Source organism: Metopolophium dirhodum, chromosome 7 (assembly GCF_019925205.1).
Source record: "Metopolophium dirhodum isolate CAU chromosome 7, ASM1992520v1, whole genome shotgun sequence".
In the NCBI taxonomy this organism is placed as follows: domain Eukaryota; kingdom Metazoa; phylum Arthropoda; class Insecta; order Hemiptera; family Aphididae; genus Metopolophium; species Metopolophium dirhodum.
In genome coordinates, this window is record NC_083566.1 from 38035126 (window position 1) to 38058721 (window position 23596).

The window sequence follows — 23596 nt, forward strand, 5'->3', positions numbered from 1 at the left end:
TTTTTCATAGTACATTTTTATTTATAGTATTGTTATTGTAAGTCATTATTAAATTAGTTTTAACAATATAAAATAAAATGGTTGCTACTTTTTACGATATAATTGTATGGATATCTTGAGTAAAATAAAATTACAATAAAAAAATATAATATATTTAAAAATGTACACATTTTCCCAACATTAATACAAATAATATTCTTGTTGAATGATAAATTTCAGTAAAAACGTCATTATTGTGTAAATTTCAAAAGCTTAATATTACGGTGTATATTCACATTTCACATTATTATAAAAATATAAATAAGATGGACTTTTGTCTTTTAGCTCCACTTATTTTCAAGGCTTTTTTTTAATAAAATGAGAAAGATTTTTATTTTATTCTTATCTTCAACCATTTTTACTTTTTGCAGCATGGACAAATCAGTGATCTTATAAGAAAATATATTTTTAATTTAAATGCAAAAGATAAAATAATTTTTATTCATGGAAAATGAAATAAAATTTTATTTCGAATAGTAATTGTTTTAAATTTGAATGTATGCGATCATTAATTTTAGAACATTTAAAAGTGAATGGTATAATATTTACTGCGAACTATTGTATTACTCCGTAACTTTTGCAGACGTGAATTTTAAATCGTATACATTTAATATTATCAATATATATTTTAATTTATGAAAACTTTCTACAAGATTCGATTTTCTTTGTTTTTATTTACAAAATATTTTCTCAGGGAAGTATGGTGATAACTATACATAAAATTAATGTCGTGGCATTTAAACATATATATTTTAAAAATGTATCTAAACTGTACGTGTAAACATTAAAGGTGAACAATAATTTTGATCGGAGGAAAACCAATGTGTATAAAAGAGAATTCATATAAAATCTTAATAGCTCCTTTCAATTATAATATGATCTTGAGTAAAAAATAGGATAATAATTATGGTTGTCTAATTATAATTGGATCGAACGGTATTGTAGTACCTTTAATTTGATTCCAAAGTATAAATAAATTTCTCAGTAAACAATATTTTTGAGTTGTTATTAATAACAACAACTAAAATACTATAGCACAATACAGATCTATCTATCAACTGAATTCCCGTTAGATTATTAGAATTATATAATTAATAATGTAAGAGATATTGCAGGGAAATATAAGACTAACTAACGAGGTAAAGATGAACATAATTTCTTAATTTGTGACCGTTTTTATACTATATATATTCTATATATTGTTAATTACGTTATAAAATGTGCTTCGAGGACGATGAGGCAACAATACACATTCTGCAAACCACATTAAATACTAGAGAACTTTAGTCACAGAAGCCAACAAAACTGAGAAAACTCGTTTAAAATAAATTTTCAAAAACGGTTCACTAGAAAGAAAGCAAGAAAAAGTAGGCCATTTGTTATGCATGCAAAACATGATGCATTACGCGGCCGATTATTTAAACATTGCGTATAATCATCATTATTTTTTTTTCGAGAGGGACAGAGCTAAATTTAGTATCCATATTATTATAACCTTTGAGGCTTTAAGTTATAAATTATAAATTACGTGACTGTAGGGTTGACCTTGACATGTGGTCAGACATTTTCACTCAACCGTGAAATAAAACACGCGTCCATTTGAGGTGGATAAACCACATGCGTCATTAAGACGTGTACAGTGCTCAGTACAGTAGCATTGATCTTTCGACAGTCTTCTCTTTGTTAAACACGTATTGAATTTCGTATCGATGTAATATCACCGTGTACTTATAACATACAATATATATGTATACGACACGTCTATTAAAACAAATGCTGTACAGTGAGGTGTATAAAACATATACACACACGTAGATATACGTAACAATATAAATTACCGTATAGGTCCACTCTACGACGGGGATGGGACCGACGGAGCGTTATAAATGAATAAACGATACCTCCTCTTGAGTATAATATGTGTGTGCATTGGCGTGTGTTCGCGGGTTACAAGTCGTAATTAAGCCACACGGCTGCAGTGCGTAAACTCTCGATGAACTCCTCGATTCACCCCCTCCCCTCTAACCGGTGTATAATGTTATTGTGTCCTGTTCCAGTGTACACACACACACACACACACCGTCGAGTCTCCCAATAAGATGCAAATGAGAGGCATTGTGGTTTTCCGCAAAGAGCCCTCTGACCCATTTAACGGGGACCGTGGCTGTATGCTCGGATAGCAGTTTTGCGGTGGGAGGGGTAGGAAAGGCGGTTGTGGGTGTGCAAAGTGTGTGAATCGGTAACGGTGACCGGGTGGAGGTATAAATATATACAGTGTATATATGTGTGCATAGGCGGCAGCCAATATAAGACCCCTCTCGGGTACACGCACGCATATACCATTACCAAAGTCAAAAGCTTGTGGGCCCCCCTAGCAGAGGATGCCCATACAGTTATATATACATACTATAAACGCATACACATACACACACACACACACGCATACATTGTGGGATCGGACCACCGTGGAGGAAGGGTGCATGCGGTTTACGAGGGAGGAAGGGGTGAGGGGACACAGATTGGCTTTTAAGTCCTTTGCTAACGGATAGCGCGCGCGGTCCATTGCCGCTGCTATAGCACTCGTCGCGTTCCATACGTGCCGCCGTCACCGATATCGCTATGGGTATTTCTCGAATTTTAAAATCCAAAAATGATATTATTATAGACGTTCCATAATATACAATTATTGTATACAATTTCAACCGGGACTCAGACGGCAAGCGAGGGCAACAAGTGGTGTCGACTCCGGTGTCGACGGTGAAACGAGATCGTGTTATAATATTATCATATAATAATAATTATCGCATATAATATTTTATAATTATATTACATCCCTTTAGTAATAGCGGAGACGTCAGCGGAAAGCAGACCGGAAGTAATTTTAATTACTATAAGCGTATGCACACCGACGACGAGACGTTATAATAACAATTTATATATACACATTACACAGAGTAACTTCGTTGACGACCGATGGAATGGCGAGACGAACACCATATAATAAATAACAGTGACGAATCACAACGATAGCCTTACAACAAGTGCCATTTTTGAACACCGAGAGTGACCATATTCCTATATTATAGCCATCACTTTTCATTTTATTTTAATAAAAACCGTGTTAACACTTTTTCGGATTATGTCAATTTTAATATAAACACAATTACGTGCTTTACGATATTAATCACGAACGAAAAGCCCTATTTACGTAGTATAGAAACAAGAATATAAATATATTATTGATTGTATTAATTGTTCACATACGAGGTGATGAAAATCTTAATACTTGTTAAAAAAATACTATTGAAATGTATTTCAAATAAATATTTTAATAAAAAGTATGTATAAATGTAATTTATTAAAATTTAAATATTATATTTAAAAAATAAGTTAGGGTTAGGTAACTATTTTTGTATATTGACAACTATTTTATATTATGATGTTTAAATATTTTAAAATGGAATAAAGGAAAAATCAACTTGCGCATTTAATTAGTATAGATAAATATATTTTTGAAATGTATTTTAATTAAAAATATATATATTTAAATACTTAACAAGTCAAATAATCATTAATCATATTATATAAATTAGGTGTGTGTACAGTTGGTAGGTACATCCAACGATATCATTGCATTGTAGTTGTCGACAAACACTTATAAGACAATGGTTTATACAAATATAATATATTATTATAACGCATTTCCAAAAAAAACCCGAAACAATTGAAACAAACTAATCTCTGATCAAAGGTTTTTGTGTTAAATATTATATACTTCACTATATGCATCAATTGACAATATTGTAGATCAAATTCGTAAATTTTAAGTCGCATTTGTGGTTTGGATATTCTACGGTGTTCTAACAAATAAATATTTATTTTAATTAAAATTATTATAAATGCTTAGCATTCGTTAATTAAATGGACTTTGCTGAAATGTTTCTTTATAGTGTGTATAACTATATACTATACTATACCATTTACTTTCAAATGTGTTGTATATTTATTCTTAACTTTTGGAGCAAAGAGCATAATATAATAATGTAACCCCCGACTGTCAGACTGAGCTGCTGTATTGGATGAAATAAAAGAGAAACGAAATTATTTCAAACGAGAGAGTATATTTTGAAACTGCGTAAAACGAGTAGTAAATAAAAACCGTTGGCTGTAAATACGTACTTACGCATATATACAGTTGAGCTGGACCCAGTGACGCTCTATATAGGTATACATTACATGGGCATTTTTCCGCCAGCGGTTGTATTACCCGATACCCGATGCTCACGGTTTAGCCGCGGGAACCGTAAAACAACGCAAAAAATACATTATACTGTGTACAGGGCGTGACAAAATAGATAGGTATCATCACAGTTGAAATGGTTTTTTTCAGTATGCGCGTCTCCTTCGTCTCCAGCCCATGGCGTAGTTATCCACTTCTGATTGGTTAACTTTTTTTCTATGTTATTCATATAATATGTATGTATATTAATTATTTTGACAGCTAATAAGAAGTACGGAATTATAATATTGGCGAAGTAAAGACCGGAGGATGCGTACTAAAAGACCGTGATGATACCTATCTACTTCGTCTCGTGGTACAGGGTGATAACAATGCAATTTCCTGATACGCTAATTGTCTCATGTAAACATAAATCTCTGACAAGTGAAATTGTGATCAATCTATATTATATTGTATATAATATACACGCTGACTATTATTCATTGCGTTTGACATTTAGGGGGGGGGGGGCTGAAGCCCTTCTATAATAATATTGAATAACCTTAAACAAATTTAGAAAATGTTTGGGGGGCTTAGCCCCTAGAGCCACTTCCCTAATTGAGCTTATACTACTGTTGCACTACTATATTAATACGCGATGTATCACTACTCACCGACGATATCTAAGAAGCCCAGTTGACTTTTCATCGGGTCCGTATTTATCTGACACATGTACCAACCCTTATCGGACTCTCTCACCTCCTTGATGTGTATGAGCCACGTTCTGTGGTCCGAGTGCGACACGCCGATCCGGTGGTTTTTCGTGATCACGTGGTTATGGATGGTTAGTATGGTCTGTGTGTCCACCCGTAACCATGCCACCTATAGACAATATTAAAAAAAAGCTCTGTTAATGGACGTGGACAAAAAAACAAACAAAATATGTCAAACGATCGGTTTAGGGAACAAAACAAAAAAAAATCTATTGCACACGACCGATGGCACAACGGCGGTGGAGGTGGCACACGCGTGCTGGCGACACCCGATGTATACACATATAATATAATATCTAGGTGTATAATGGGTAGGTAGGGGTTAGTCGTCGGAGATATATCGCCTCCGTTCGGTGGCCCGGTGAATAATGCTTATGATGTACTCGTCCCCAACGAGGTTAACCGTCAGCCGAACATTATGCCCACAATAGGCTGTCCCTGATTAATAGCTGCGTATACCTGTGCTTAAGCGCACAACACTTGTTGTAGATCCGTCAAAGAAAGTCTATGGCGGTAAAACGGCGGTGGGTATGTGCGCGCACACAACCACTGCATCGTCGGGGTGGCATTAGTGTGATTTATGTATGCGCGACACTGCCACCGTGTTGGAGACGACTTTGATTCGTGACAAATCGCAAACGACCCTCGGGACTTATTATTATATTATACATATATATATTATGTATGTATGTGTGTGTGTGTGCGTGTGTGCGTGCGCGCGCGTGCTTATATATAATATAAGAGCTCGATGACGATGACGGTGACTATCGAATGGGTTGACGTGTATTATATACCACGGTTGCGGTCGTTCGTCTTGGCGAAACGGTATGCCTGCCAAAAATAATACGTCCGAGAGAAGGCCGTTTGAGATTGTCGACCGGGACCGGTTTTTCACTTTCGGCTTACACCAATGAACTGTTTGGGATTGTGATAATTTAAATGAAATTTTTATAATTTGGTGAAAAATTATTAACTGTCCAGTTTTTCTTGTAAACGAATAGAATTTTTGAGGTGAAACTTCTTTACAGGGGGAACGAAAAAAAAACTATATCCTGTCATGGTCGGCAGTCATTACTGCGACACTACGGTTTCTATGGAAATAAATAATATCTTACCATAATAACAGCTTTGTCTTATATTTGTATTATAATAGTAATAATAATAAATTAATTTCAATTTAAAATTTATTTTTTTATTTTATTATAATACAAACCTATTATTCAACTGTGATGCAGACCGTGACGAGCGATAATCTTTTTTTTTCATACTTCTTTACAGAGAATTTCACTTCAACCTCAAGTTCTCACAACATTCACTTTTTTCTTTTTTGTGATCCCAAAATGGTATTTTCGTTCGAGTTTCAATAGAATTTTCATCTCGCGATACTATTATATAGGCTAACTATGATAATATATTATGCAAAATAATTTTTAAAAAAAAACATATTATTAAATTTTAAATAATTTTGTTTTTCTTCTGCAAGTCAAATCATAATAAGTTAGTAAACATTTTTAATATTTAGATAAAATATTTTTATACAAAAAACTAAAATATGACAAAATAACGTTACATTTTTATATTTTTGAATTTTCTAAGAATTTCATAAATTTCAAAATGTTTTTTCTATATTTCATTATTTAAAAAATCGCCTATGTTATAAATTTATTGTATTAAAATGAATCTGATGCAGTGATATTTAAGTAAATATTTTTCACTGTTATTTTACAAGCTATTTATTATTATAGGTACATGGAAAAAATAAACAAGAATTTTAGATTTTGAGCGGGGCCAGGGATTAGTGGTTTTACTATGATGTTTATTTATTTTTTTTTTTATCCTGTAAACAACATTTCTACCAGGAGGAGTGCTTCAATTTCAACATATAGTATCTTATTCTTTAGAAAATTGGATCAAGATGGTACTTTAAAGAGGTAATTTTTTGATTGTCTCAATAGTTATTTAAACCACCGAAAAATTACAAAAAACCGCTCAAAATAGGATTTTAATTTTTAACGCTTTGTCTATCACCATAGAAACGAATAAAAATAAAATAACGATTTTAGTTATTTTGTTGTAATTTGTAATATTAATTCAACTTACAGGCTATGCTAAATAAAATATAATAACAATATATAAAATATCCTGACTGACAAACCGTCTCCGCTCAGAATCGTTTTTCGTATACAATGATATGATATTATTGAATTCAAATTTAATACATTCCATTATACAGTGACCCACTTATAACCTGCTGTACAGCAGAGCGACATCCACTTATCTGCTTTTAGATTCTGAGTGAAACGATGAATGTATTGATTTTACAATGATGTGTGTTTTTTTTTTTATTTTTTTTTTTATTTTTTTTTTTATTTTTGTGTCTGTGTACACGATAAGTAGTCGAAATAATGCTTCGATTTTCGACTTCAGTATCTTGTTCGATGGGAAAGTGAATATCGTTGGTGCATTGGGGAGGTCAAAATTTTAATTTCCCAGTAGTTTTCAAAAGCGATGTGAAAAACAAAAGAAAAATTAAGGAAAAACGGGAATTTTTACGCAAAATCGATTTTTAACAAAATCGATTTTGGTTATTGGTGTAACTCTAAAACAAATGACCGTAGATGCATGAAATTTTCACTGGTTGTTTATATTTGCATTTTCTATACACAATACAATTTTGAAAATAATTTGACTTTTTTTGAACTGTTTACGGACATTGTCAGTTTTCAGTTTTTTTAAATTTTTTTTCTATAAATATCAATAAAATTTTATTTGTTGGGTAAAAAAGCTTGAAAATTTAATAGAAGGCTCCTAGGTTATTGTTTCAAAGGCAGATGAAAAAAATTAAAAATCCTTAGTCACAGTTTTTTTTTATACACGTTTAAAGTTCAAATCTTGAAAAAATACGGAAAAATCACGAAAATTTGCAAATTATTTTGAGTTAGAAATTCATAAAAAATTTTCTTTTTAAATCTAAGAATTTAAAATCTAATACAAGATTCCTCATAAGTTTGTCTAACTTTATCAAAAAAAAAATTTCTACAAGAAAGTCAAATTAAATTTTTATGAGCGTTTTAAATTCATATTTTTACAACATTAGATATTCACTCGATTTCTCATGTACCGATTTCCTTATTTTCTTGTAATTCAAAAACGAATAACTGTAGATACATGAAAATTTCACTGAATGTTTATATTAGCATTTCCTATACACCATACAATTTTGAAAATATTTTGACACTTTTTGAGCTGTTTACGGGCATTTTCAGTTTTCAATTTTTTTAGTTTTTTTTTCTATAAATATCAATAAAGTTTTATCTGTTGGGCCAAAAAGTGTAAAAATTTAATACAAGACTCCTGATATATTTTTACAATAGCAGTTGAAAAATATTGAAAATACATAGGCACAGTTTTTTTTTATAAGCATTTAAAGATCAAATTTGGACAGAATTTATCAAAATCTCGAAAATTATCAACCATTGTGATTAATAAATTATAAAATGTTCAGTTTTTATAGCTAAGGATTGAAAATTTAAAACAAGATTCCATGTAAATAGATAATTCGGTTACCAAAAAATCTAAAAAATACACAAGCACAGTTTATTTGTATAGTCATTTTAAGTTCAAATTTGGACGAAATTACATAAAAACCTAGAATAACTATTTTAGTTATTTTGTTGTGATTGTATAATATTATTCGTGGGCACTTGAAACTTCTAATTTGTAATATTTTCATCGATATATTATGATGATAGTATCACGGTTTGTTGTTGATGTATAACGCGTTATATGTACCTAATGGATATTGTGATATGATTAATTTGGAATTTATTATAGGTCAATTTTTTTTTTAATACCATACATAAGTGTATAATATGTCTTATACCTAGACTGACATATCGTCTCCACTCAGAATCGTTTTTCTTATACAATGATATATCATTGAATTCAAATTTAATACCATCCATTATACAGTGACCCACTTGTAACCTACAGTACAGCAGAGCGACATCCACTTGCCCACCTTTTTTTCTATAAATATCAATAAATTTTTATTTGTTGGGTAAAAAAGCGTGAAAATTTAATATTAGACTCCTGATATATCGTTTTAACAGCAGTTGAAAAATATTAAAAATACATTTGCACAATTTTTTTTTATAAGCATTTAAAGTTCAAATTTTGACAACATTTATCAAATTTATAATTTATTAATTAATTTGTGGTTAAAAATTTATAAAATGTTTAACTTTTATGGCTAAGGATTGAAAATTTAAAACAAGGCTCCACGTTAATAGGTTATATATAAATTACTTTATTCACAATAATATCATCAAATATACTTGGTAATATCATAGGGTGACTGACCGTTTTCGCTCAGAATCGTTTTTCTTATACAATGATATTATATCATTGAATTCAAATTTAACACCATCCATTACAGTGACCCACTTGTAACCTACCGTACAGCAGAGCGACATCCACTTATCCACCTTTTTTAACTTGTTATTGTTAAAACGTTATCATATTAATCAATTCTAAACACAACAATTTTTATTTTGTATATTATATATATATATATATATATTTTCTTTCCTCCTAACGAAAGTGTCGCTAATGGGTGGCTGCTTTCCAAAATATGTTATGTTGTACGTCCGAGTAATTGTAAACTTTTGATTGATTGAATAATTAATTTTCTTACGACCTTGCATGTATATTTCTCTGCATCAAATTTGCTCATTGTGCCAATAAGTACAGATTGTAAATTTCATTTAAAAATAAAAAAACAAAAAATATATATCTTTTTTTAAATACAATAATTAATCATTAAAGTTTTTATTCAAGAACACGTGCCTGAATTATGTCAAGCCAAAAACTTGATATTTTTACTTTTTAATATTTAAACTGTATATAAATTAAAAACCTCAAATTACACATAGAACTAAAATAATTGAATATATAAATTTTAAATAATTGTATAATGATTGAAGTCTCGATAGTAATTATTTTAAAGATATTATGAATATAACTTGTTAGGTTTCTTGGTTTTTTGCGGGTCTCAGAAAATAATTTTAATATTTTGATTGAATCTAAGTACAAGCTATATACAATTTAAAGTAATTTCAAAGTTTCTCACGTTCAATGTTAATTTAGGACTAATCTTAAAATATTATAATTTAAAATATTTTGTTATATAAATTGATGTATTAGATGCGCATATATAAAATAAAAAGTATTAATAAATACAAATATATACAACAAATGTAAAATAGCAATTTTATAAAAAAGGTACCCCGTCAATTTAAAAAAGTGTGTTCATAGCGAGCAGTGACTATTTTTTTTATTTTTTTATTTCATTCTTTTGATGCATATTAGGTAGCGGATTCTTGTATAAAATAATGCCCAATCGTTGTGGAAAAAAATATATAGTTATACCTATCAGTGTTTTGTATTGTTAGGCGATGATGCAGAAACTATATACGATCACAGGCATCTATTTTGGAAAGTCTGTTCAAACGAGAAATAAAAACTTTTTGTCAAAACGAACACTATTTGGTACAAAACTAAAAAAGTGTGGTTAATGTTAGTGCGATGGGTCACGTCACCATTACTTCTGCTCTTCCGAACCACCTACTACTCGGACGTATCAACATATTATGCATTAAAATTTAATTAAAACCAACTATATATTAACACATTATTAAAAAAATAATAATAATAATGCATTATATATATATATTTACGATTGTGCCTTTATGGCTATAAATGAATTAAACGCAACTTCGAGGGTATATTATTATTGTTCCAGTGAAAAATTATCTTCGTTATATTATTTTTCATTTTAATATCGTATGGTAGGAGACTATGAACACTCTATAGACTACTATAATAGGAATAAAATAGAGATGTGCACAAGGGAATAACTATGAACGTAGTTATTTCACCAGCATAGTAATTGTATATAGGTTTGTCAAAACATTTCAGCTATATGACTGAACAAAGCAAATAGGTAACAATAAATAAATGAAAATTCCAATGTCAAAATATATTGATTTACAACATAAATTGAATAAATATATTATGTATATGCTTTATAATAATTTAATATATTAACTAATTATTTAAATACATGTTTTATCGTGAAATTTTATTAACAGTATTAATATTTAATTTCCAATATTTTTGTGCAATACTACTTTTTTGTATTAATAGAGTATTAGGTATAATATTATTTATTTTACACCGTATATTCTAGTAAATAAAATTTTTTAAAAAAATTAGAATGAGCCTACGCCCTACATTACGTTTTTTCAATATTAAAACGAACTTTGAATAATATTTTCTTATAGCATATTAGCATTACATTTTAATTTACATTTCAACATATGTACCAGCAACAATATTAATTTACAAACTTAGGTATAATTGTATAAATTACATTTATAGTTATATATAATACATATACAATGTTATTAAATAATATCATGTCATACATATTTTTTACATCAGCAACGAGATTATTAGCTGACACAATATAATATTATGGTTATATTATGATTCTAAACTTTAAATTTCAATATTTTTTTACTTATAAACTATAATATACTAATGATACAATAAATAATTGTGTTCATAAAACTGTAAGAGGACATTAATAAATATATTATGTAATAATGATTTAACAGTTTTTAAATAAATTAACGACCTTACAACAAAATTGTTTTCTTATTATTGAAATGTTTGTAATCATTGTTTAAAATTAACAATAATATCATACTGCTTCTTATAAAATATAAAGTTTTAAATTTAATAAAAATATTAATATTTTTTTTTTTAACAAAATAATGAAAATAAACTTTGTCTAAGGAATTTATTGTAAGTATTTTTCAGTATTGCAACATACATTATTACAATGGTTTAAAGTAACTTTAAACATAAGTAAAATGCTTTTAAAAACATAATTTAAAGATAGTTTTACACTTTTCCTATAGTAAAATAAAATATAAGTCGATCCCTGGTATGCATTTCAAAAAGCAATAGATGAAACTATAATATAGAATTGTCCACTGTTTAAAAAGGTAATCAAATCCAATCAATTCAAACGTTTCAGTTAGGTTAGGTTATATATTATACAACAAATAATCTTTTTTCAAGATTTCTAAAATTTAATATTTATTTTTTACTTTTGATATTGAAACAATATTATAACACTTAACATTATTCTGCACTCAATAAGCGAGACATTGTTGGTTGGTCATTTATTAGATTTTATTATCTTTCATTTTCATTTTCATGTTGAAACAGTTTTAAATTAATCATTGTGAAAAGAATTCTACGTAAGTATCTGTATTTTACCATCCAACTATACAAACGCACAGTAAGCCCAATCACAAAAATAATCATTTTAATTTAATTAGCTTTTTAAATAATGTTATAAACTTATAAATAACGTTAGAATTTTTTATAAAATAAAAACAACCCAGATTATATGTTGATTTGTTTATTTATTCTTTTCAATGCAGTTTTCTAGGGGTCCCGGAAGTACTATACTGTGAAATCAGCTTGGGTATTAAATAACAGTTTTCGCGCATTTACCGGTACGACGGATAGGAGCGGGACCTCTAAATCTACCTTCTGTGCCATGGGACACAGGTGAAACAATAATGTATTGCAGCAGCGAATTTGCGTTGTAACGAAATGTTCAGCGTGATGATAATAACAATAATAATAAAATAAAACAGCTTTTTGTTTGTTGTTTTTTTGCCTGGATTTTTAGAGTAGTAGAATTTGGCTGCTGGTCGATTACGGGTCCCATTTGCAGGTGTCAAGTGGAGGCGAATATAACTACTGAGTAAAACCCGAATAACGATACCTATCGATTATGATGTTACCGATGTCGATTATTAGATGGATTTTAAGCAAACCTAAAGAACAAAATAAAATGTATAGTTTACGTCAAAAATTTATGATATCTATAGCGATATCACTTAAACTGAATTAGATATGTTATTAATTGATAGAGTAGGTATATATTTATATAATATTGTGTACCAATATAACTTCTAATGAGTTATATCTATCATAAATATAATGAATAATGGAAAACTTATTTTATAATGCAGTTTTAGTATATATACGTGCTATACTTATACCTATTTATACAAATAATTTATATATAATTATTAAGTATATTATGTATAATAATTTACAAATAGTATACAATAATTAAATTAAAATTGCTAAAAATAGCTTCTATATATTTACGAAATACTTTTTGGATAATATAATTATGTGAAAACACAACCCAAGTGTTTCTTTTTTATAAAAGTCAATTTATGCACTAAATTGAGTGAAAAATATTTACTATTTATATGATAAGTATACGATACGTATATATAGGTACCGGTGCTCAATTTATTTCATTAAGTGTAACACATAGTATGATGGAATTTTGGTTAATAAAATTTAATAATACGAATGGGTCCTTCAATGCTATTAAATGTGGCTAAATATTTTATAATAATTATACTATAAACGTAATTGTTAACCATTTCCACAGATTTAGTTAGTTGAAGAGCCCATCGAGCTTAAAAAATATAACTTTCTTCATAAAGCAATATAAAATTAGTTTTTCTTTATTTATTTAAATATTACTAAATGAAAAAATGAAAACTAGATATTAATTCAAAGAAATGTTTATGTTATTTCTAAGAATATAGATACCTACGTCCTACACTATTTTCTGGTAAAAAATTTTGTTTCAAACATATAATTAAAAATAATGAAATTTAGTAACAATATTCTAACAGAAGCAGGGTTTGTTTAGAAAAGATTGACAACATGAATTTTTAATAGAATTTAGTTTTGTGTGTATATTGCCAAATGAATGTATTAAAATATGCATTTATTGTTTTAGGTTTATTTGTTGATCTTACTTCAAGACTAAAAACAATAAACAAACTCTGACAACAACATTACATTTGTCATATTATAAAAATTTAAAGAATGAAAAATGAAAAAAACCCCATAAAAAACATTTTTGATGAATTTTAAAATGCGACTGTTATTTGGGAAAAAATAAGGTTTTTGATTTTAGCCTTTTCTGAAATGTTCATTAAAAATTTAATTTAACTATTTTTAAACAAAACACGTTTTAAAAAAATATTTCCACTCAAGGAGGTGATAAAATGCATTTGTTCCATAAACCATAATTATTATTGACCTTTTTTTTTATTTTAAGTAGGTACATATTTATACATGGTACATATATTTCGGTTAGTAATAATTTAAATATATAATATTTACATACGTATATTTTTTTTAATTGAGTATCCGTGACCACATGAATAACTTTTCAACATCCAAAATTTAAAACGTAATTCAAATTTTACGACCGGGCTTAATTTTTTAGATATTTCGTTACTATATAGTACCTATCTATATTATATATTATGTTATTGTAAATCATTATCATCGATGTATATTAATAAATTGTGTATTGGGTATTAGTCGATTACAATAAAGTTACACAAAGTGTAATCGGTGTATTAAATGTTTGATCCACAGGTAAACTAAATAAAAGTTGTGAAGGTTTCTTACCATCCCGAAAACTGAGGGGAAAAGTACGCATATACATATATAGGTATATATATATATTATATTGAAATACCTAAAAGCCTGCTAAATCCGCTCAACATTTGAAAGTATATGATTGTATGTACCTACCTACGTATTTTCTTTGTTCATTTTAAATAATAAGTAACTATGCTTAATTCATTCAGTTATTTGTTGCGTTTTGAAAAATAATAAAACATTTAGAATTAGGTAGGAATATTTTTATATCACGTTATTATCTGAATTCTGAATTCAACAATAGTTCTGAAAAAAAAACCAATCATAACCAAACATTGAACAAATACCTAACAATAATAATAATAAGAACTTCATCCACTAGTCAATAAAGGTCACCATGAAGTTTTTGTAGTCGACCTTTGACATGGAATTCCATCGGCCAAAAACGACCTTTTAATAAGAGGGAAAAATAAACAATGCACGGTGACAGGTTTTATTATATCCATTTTTTTCTTCTATATTACTTTTTGTTGGCCCGAATATGATGGGAACGTAAAAGTATATAGTCCTAGTGGGAGGAGTTGGAGTATTAAAACGCCATTGACCTTTGGATTCCTTTCCCCACCCCACATCGCCATAGCGCAACATTAATTAAAATTTAGTACCAAACTAATTACATTTTAGAGGTTGAACCACCACCAGCTCTCGTTGCTTATCGACACCTAGCCGACCAGGGGAAAAAAATGTCTCATTTGTTTAATGGACACACGAAATGAATAGGTACACTATTATTACGTACACGACCATTTAAACTCGCAATTCGGTACTGTTGACTATGCGTACGAGACGCGTGTAGTAGTTTTTTAATTGTGACTCGTAATGCAAAATGTGTCGGCCAGCTCAATCGCCGAACCAGCCACGTGCCGAGTGCCGACGGCTGTTTGCCGACCCAAACTATATACGATATACCTAAGCAACTTTATCGTCGCAACGTGCGTCTACCTATTGTTTTTATTGTTTTAGATTCGGTTGAATATTGTGCATATGGCATACGAACGCGTGTCAACCCAATTTCCTGCGACCGCGGAAATCTTGATACAAGTATATGCACAACACACTACGACTATGACATTATAATAATTTAATATAATACTATGATGTGCACACGACGTGTACAGTATACCTACGTAACAATATAGGAACATACCTAATATTTCAATTTACACACAGCTTGCTATAACGAGTGGGTAATAGGTATACGAGTCGACAATGTACAATATTATAACATGTTACATACATCTACGTGTGACAATTTAATACTTGTATAGTTCCAACAATTATTATTCCGAACTCTCGGCGACTGAGTTGTGATATTATTATGTGTTTTATGAGGCACGACGAGTGATACACGTATACAAGCTGATTCGCCAATCACGCTCACCCAATTTTATTCATTTAATGATGAATTTATTTAAATTTAATTTGTTGTTTTAGAATTACAAAAAAGATCATATTTTCAAATTCTCAAGAATTTTCATAGTAGGTAGGAGCTACCTATCTACTTAAGGAGTGTCCTGCGGCGATACAAACTTCTGTTTTCAAATGATTACCTCCCTTTTTTTACTGTAAATTATTTAGTGGATATTTTTTTTTTTCATTTTGACATATTTTATTTAAAATTCAAATGAGAGTAGTTTTCAGTTATTAAAATGTTTATATTAAGGATAATAATAGTCCATAAAAATGGTTTTACAATAATATAAAATATAATATTATGTAATACCTGTCGTATCTAGTATTTATATTTTTTTTACATAACCATTTTCATAAATTAAAATTAATTATTAGATTAATATAAATCATTTCCTAAAGCCAATATCATGGATATAATATCCTTAGTACACAATGATAAAAAACTCAAAAACTACTTGTTTGAATTTTGATTTTGATACAGTGACATTTTCAGATAAATTATCCGCTAAATAATCTATAATAAACAAGGGGGTTCTCACTTCAAAAACAAGAGTTTGTATTACCACAAGACAATCATATTAAGACGTAGTGACAAAAATGGTCTTCAATAGTATATTTAAAAATTTTAAAAATTAGTACTTTAATACATTTATTATTAAAGAAAACTATGGGACAGACCATGTTTGGTGAATCGTCCTGTAATCTGTATATGCAGAGAAATATAAGTAATAAGTATAATAATATGACACCTGCAATTGCGACGGTCATGAACCAAAACGTCATATCACACAGCGCATAATATACGTCAAGCTATATTTAGTACATTGACGTAAAATCGATGTATAGTTGTAATTAATTTGAATGTAATTTCGGCAATAAATAATAATAAATTCCTCTTCGTAGGTATATGTTGCAGTATAGTGTATTATATTATACGTTTTAATCGTATTATACGCGTGTCAAAGCATAATATTTTATATTGTGTAATAATATGTAGATACTAGATAATGCCCACAGGTAAAATGTTCTGTTAAACGTGTGTGAAATATATAAAAGCCATTAAAACGCATTATTCGAGTGCAATCGAAGTACCCAATCTTCTATCGCTGGTCGATCGGCGATTGGTATCCATTATTGTGCGATAAAACATACATATTATTGTTAAATAGGTATAGTACCGGACACTATTATAGTAGGTACATATTAACAAAATGATATTCCTGTATACATATATTATATACGTTAAACATATACAGTTATTGTCGTTCACTTGTCATCCAACAATAATTTTAAATATAATATTATATTATACGTTTTCAAAAACAATTTTTTTTATACATTTTTAAGTCAATACAACAACAATTTAAAAAAAAAAAATTTATATGCTACTATAACAGAATTTCTTACCAGTAGTGGGTAATTTGTTATAAACTGGGGGGAGTAGTGCACTAATATTTTGCTAGGTACCCGATGTATCCACTTATGATGTTTAATTATTTTAGTTTGAATATTTTCTTTTACTTATACAATTGTAACATTTTGTTAAAATATCACTTAAAAAAATTATAAGGTTTCAAAATGTTATATCTTTGATTTTGAAAATGTATTTTTTTAATCCTACGATTGCTCTAAAAACAATTATGGGCGATCTGCGTCGACGTCTTTATGTACCAAAAACGATAGTTAAGACATCCTCTTAAGATTATCATATAGTTACAAAACGTTTGCTTGAAAAGTCTAGCGCATAACTACGTATGTAATATATTATACTTTATTTTAGTGACGCAAGAGTTATTTAAAAAGACGTCAGTGTTGTTAGGTAAAAAAAAAACAACAAAAAAATCTGTAATTTTGGCATTGGTGCAGTAATAAGTAGTTATTCTCGTTCAAAACCACTACACACAGGTATAATGTTATAAATTAATAGGGCAGAAAAGTGGTTGCATTTGTAACTTTTTTTTTTGGTGCCTACCTACTTGTTTTTATGCAATAAATTAGAAATAAATGTGTTTCGTTAAACCAGTAATTAAAATAATTATTTTTTTTTTAATTTTAGTAAATTGCAATTTTAAGTTTTTTACAGATTGTATATAATGACATTCCGTGGAACTATTTATTTCAGGGACTGGAACCGTACCGAAAAGAACCGGTTTTGGAACCGGAACCCTTTGAATAATGGGAACCGGAACCTCACCGAAACCCTAATTTAAATTAATTTGAAAACCGGAACCCCACCGGAACCTTTATTTGAATTAATTTAAAAACCGTAACTTTACCGGAACCGGTACTTTTTTTTAAAGGTTTCTTACAATTAATTTCGGTTTTGTAATAATTCTATTATTTTTATTTTTATTTTTCATTATTATTACGACGATTAATAATATTCAAAAATAATCATTCAATTACCTACAGAGTACAGAGTTCAAGCGTCTGAGACATCGAGACGTGTCACTAAGACTAAACAGTAAACACTTGATTATAAGCACTATAAGCTATAAATATTTCTACGTAACAACTGATAATGTAATAATAGCAATTTCCAGCAAAAATAAAAGTCGTTATTTACTGCACAATATACACCAGGTCCTGTAGGTCTGCTACTTCCAGTTACCACAATAATAACTAATAAGAAATTCATAAAATATGTTTATAAATAACTACGAATGTTATGATGTTTACATTTACTATGCTTATAGTTTTATTATAGTATCGTTATTCGTTATCAGATTATCTGATGCGTATAGCACGCCTAACGCGTTTCTTTGATTCTTAGATTCTGTCTTTCATTGCTAGTGTTGTGATTTGTTACTGTTTATTTCATTATACTCATTATAGTGTCTTGTGGCTGTAGGTACCTGTAGCCCTGTAGGTGGTGTCTAACTTCGTTATTTTAAACTTAGTATTATATATCATAATGGGTCGTATACTTTCGTCAATAATACATTCATATTATAAATATGATTGCAATGAACGTGAATCGTCGTGTAAGCATTGTACTTGCAAAATTAAAGTAAGTAATAAGTAAATTATTAACAAATATTAACATTATTATCTAGGTATTTGAAATTTTAGATTTAAGCCCTCAATTTATTTTTATTTTTAGTTAAATAGTTAAATAATATTATATTATAACTTATCTACATAATTTATTATAATTGGTAATAATCAAAATAATGGTGTGAATTGTGTGTATAGAAAAATCATGAATTTAAACCTATTTTTAATTTTCAAATGTTCTCATAATCCCACATTGATTTTAAACTTCTTCAAAGTAATATATTTAATACAAAATATTTATTGTTTTAACTTTTAAAATTTTAAATCAATAATCACCATGAGAACAAACCATTTAAAGATAAATTTCATTTCATAAATCATAGATTCATTTTTGTGTAGTAATATAATAACATAATACCGATAATATAATATTGTATATTTATAATTGTTTTAATTTAAAATGTTTTTAAGAATTATTTATTTCAATTAATTTTCTTCATTAAACTTAGAGTACCTATATACTTTTTAATTATTTTTTTAAATTTTTGTGATGTAATAATTATAAATAAAAATGAATACCTAATCTATTTATTATATTAAGTAGGTATCTATTAATCTTTATTTCATTGTTTGCATATTATATTCAATGTTTGAAGATTTGTTTACTATGAAATAGTATATTTTTATTTTTATATTTTATGATTAATAAATATTTATTTATCATTATTTTGTTTTTACTTTTTACCCAGGTATTTTTATAACTTGATAATATATAATATATTATAGGTAATATGTATAATAATAGTAAAAAAAAATGTTTGACTGCCTCAAATTAAAGTCTTATTTTTATATGGTAATCATGGTACAAATTTAAAAAAACATCTTGCAAGCCATCATAATGAATTGTATGAAGAGTTTCTGGAATAAGGATCTAAAAAAGATAAAAAAAACAGTTGGTGTTTCTAAGGTCAAAGCACATCAACAATTATTTCATTTTAATGAATCAAAATATGTTAAAGTTAATTTAAGTGAAAAAACAATTATTGATGCTTGTGTTGATCTCGTAACCATTAATAGACGACCATTCAGCATGTTGAACGATTCGGGATTTCGTAGAATACTCGATCAAGTTTTGAATGGGTTTCAGAAGAAACTAAAAATTAATTCAAACTCCATTAAGTTAAGTTTTTTTTTAATCATTTAGTCTTCTCATTAGTTTTAAGCAACTGGTAAAATATCTGGTTGAAAATTGTTATTGACCTGCCATAATTGATATCAATTATTAAGTAATGAAAATACTAATATTTTTCTAAAGAATCGAAATTGAATAAAATTTTTTAAGTATAAAACTAAAAACCTTAAACAGGAAACGTAATTTTCATTTTATAAGAACCGAAAAGAACCGAAACCTAAATTTAAAAACCGAAAAGGAACCGAAACCGAAATTATAGTTTTTTTTTAAAACCGAAAAAAACCGAAACCGAAATTTTAGTTTTTTTTAAAACCGAAAAGAAACCGAAACCGAAATTTTAGGTTTTCTAGGAACCGAACCGGAACCGGAACCGTAAAAATCATCAAGGTTCCAGTCCCTGATTTATTTTTACATTCTAGTTAATTATTTTGTTCAAGATTTGATTTTTATAATTATATATATTTTTCAATATTAATTCATTGTAATATACATTTATTTTATTACTTATCTTTAATGTGGGAAGTACATTATTATTGTCAATTTGGCTTATTTAAAAGTTTTGTATTATGTCTATTAATAACCATAAAAGAATATTTATCGAATTTAGTTAAAGTTCATTTTTTGGTTCAATTATATCCATTTGTTCTTTAAAGATTTTTGATAAGTTGTACATCAGAACGTTTGATAAATACCTATATATTTTATTAATACTTGTTTTTCTTTATTTAGTTAATAATGTACTATTGACTATTAATTAGGTACGCGTTTTTGAAACGTCTAAATTAAATTATACAAATAAAGGTTTTTTTTCGTAAGATTGATTTCCATTCCTTTTTGAGGTCCCAGGTAGGACTTGATGTATTTTATCTCGTTGTTTCCCATATTGTATTTTGTTATTATTCAATTTTTTTTTCACAACAACTATTTTCAATCTTGATTGTATATTATTATTTTATTGTATATTACAGACGTCGTTCACATTTCTTTGTTGAGCATGTCTTAATCAGAAACAACAAAACGACCGCCGTAAAACAATATTATATTTTTTCAACGCACGTTGCCATTCAACTCTTGGAAAATCCGAAAATGCCCATGTCTTTCATTGCCCTCCTCGCCTCATAAAAAGAGTTCAGGATCCAACAATGCACACCTCCTATATGCCTGTACGCATGTAATGTTGTATGTACCTGTAATATTATTATAATTTATAACATAGCGAGCGCCGTAACAAAATCCAACATCAGGACAACTAAACGTGCAGACAGAAAGCGCTTTGTCGTTTTCTAGGGTTTTCAGACTTTGTCTTCGAGGAGTACGATTTTCTTTATGTATGGTTTTTATATTATTTCAAGGGAGACTATAGGGAAGTATGACAGGTAGTACAAGACAGAGCCAATAACGCGTTGCATTAGACGTTGAATACTTGAATCAATCCTCGGCGATTGGATTTTTTCGTACCGGAATCGTTTTCGAATACGACCACCCTTACGCATATATTATATACTTTCGTTTGGAACGATGGAAATATTATACAAAAAAAAAAATACAACACATATTTTGCATAATGGTTATTGAATTTGATAAGTATAGCTTCTAAATTCAAATGTCTCGTAAAATAGCCGTAAATATTTTCGGTGCCTATATGAATACAAAATTATTGTATCAGCAATATGACATTAATTTCAATCGATACTATATTTTCAAAAAACAGAGTATAGGTTGAAGACCTGACAATTGTTTGTAGATTTATAAAATAAAACAATGTAATGTGTGTATAATAGTCATTAGATTATATAGGTTAACTATCAAGGCAAGTGGTAGTAAAATGTCGAACAATAATTATTGATTATTTTCATCAATAATAAATTAACTACAAAGTACAAAGTATGTATAATAGTTCATATAACATGTATAGGTTCTGCCTTCCGTGTGTGAAGTATGAAGAGAAAACCTAATTTGTACTATAGATTGTTTCTATCGTTAGCGATTAATTGCTCTAACTTTTGATTAAGAAAAGTGTATAATTTGTTTTATAGAACTTTCATAAACAATAAATAAAAGAAAATATATCAAACGAATATTAATCATTAAAAATGTTTAAATAGTTAATTTCTAATTGATTTATTTATAGCTCGTTGTTATCAATGTAACATTTTAATTTTGTTCAAACAGAATGAATAGTTTATTACATATGAAATTATATGTATGATGAATTAATCTTTTATCGAAATCACCTTTTAGATGATTAAAATTGAATACTTTTCTTTTAATTTTCCGATTTTATTTTTCTCAGAATATAAAATTATATCCACTTTTTATGATATGTCATATAAGTTACATACTTATATTAGCGTGTCATAAACATACATTTTAGTTTATCTCGTTCATTTATTTTGTTTAGACTATAAATTCAATAATGTAATGTATAATAGATTAACATAATAAATTAATCAACTATTTTTTTTTTTTAATAATTATTTTAAGTTACAATTACCAGACTACTGAGTTTAATATTTTTAATTATAAGCTAATATATATTATATAGGTACATTTTGAAACTAATTTATACAAATAATGTAGGTAGGTACCTCGGTTCTAATATTTTCTAATATCTTTATACATTTTTAGTCATCTGTGGCGAGAGTACCTACTTGATGTTCCGATCATAACAGTGACTTATGAAAGTTAAATAGTTTATAAAAATGTATTTTAAATGTTTCCCTAAAGATATTTATGATGTAGATGAAATGGATTTAATCTTTAAATGCTAATTAAATACAATTTTAGGTTTTAAACATGAACAATTTACTCATAGTAAGCATAGCCGCCATGAGCTAATTCAATGGCTTAATCTAATATAAATGGGACTAAAAAACAAAAAAATACTTATCATTTGAAAAACTAACCATCAAGCGATTTTAAAGATATAAGTTAAATAATTTGAAACAAGTAAGATACCAATTATAGTAAAGGTTCATTTGTTATCAGTCACTAATTTTAAAAAATTTCTGAAATCATCAATGCTTTTTCTTAAAATTATAATTTGTAACAAGTGTGCAAAATTTTTTTGAAATTAGTGATTTAGTGTTAAATATATTTATAGAAAATGTAAAATTTGAAATAATAATATATCATATACTGAGACACGTTTTACCTACACATTTTTAAGTGACAAATTAAAAAAGTGAGACTTACGACGTGTCTGTCTATTGATATATAGCATTCAATGAATCACGACGTAGAACATTGATGTAACTTTCTCAATTTAAGTCACACCGCGAGCTCGAAAACAGTTTAAAGTACTATAAAAATACACCTCTCCTAGCTGATTGCAAT

The 23596-nt window shown here is 28.1% G+C and overlaps 1 protein-coding gene across 1 annotated transcript in view; it reads right to left on the reverse strand.

The window, feature by feature from the left end:
* The window catches only part of LOC132948391 (neurotrimin-like), a 191783-nt gene that overhangs the window by 82989 nt on the left and 85198 nt on the right, over positions 1-23596 (reverse strand). The window contains exon 3 of the mRNA XM_061018830.1: positions 4933-5140. Within this exon, the coding sequence (XP_060874813.1) occupies positions 4933-5140 (208 nt within the window). The remainder of the gene's footprint in view (positions 1-4932; positions 5141-23596) is intronic.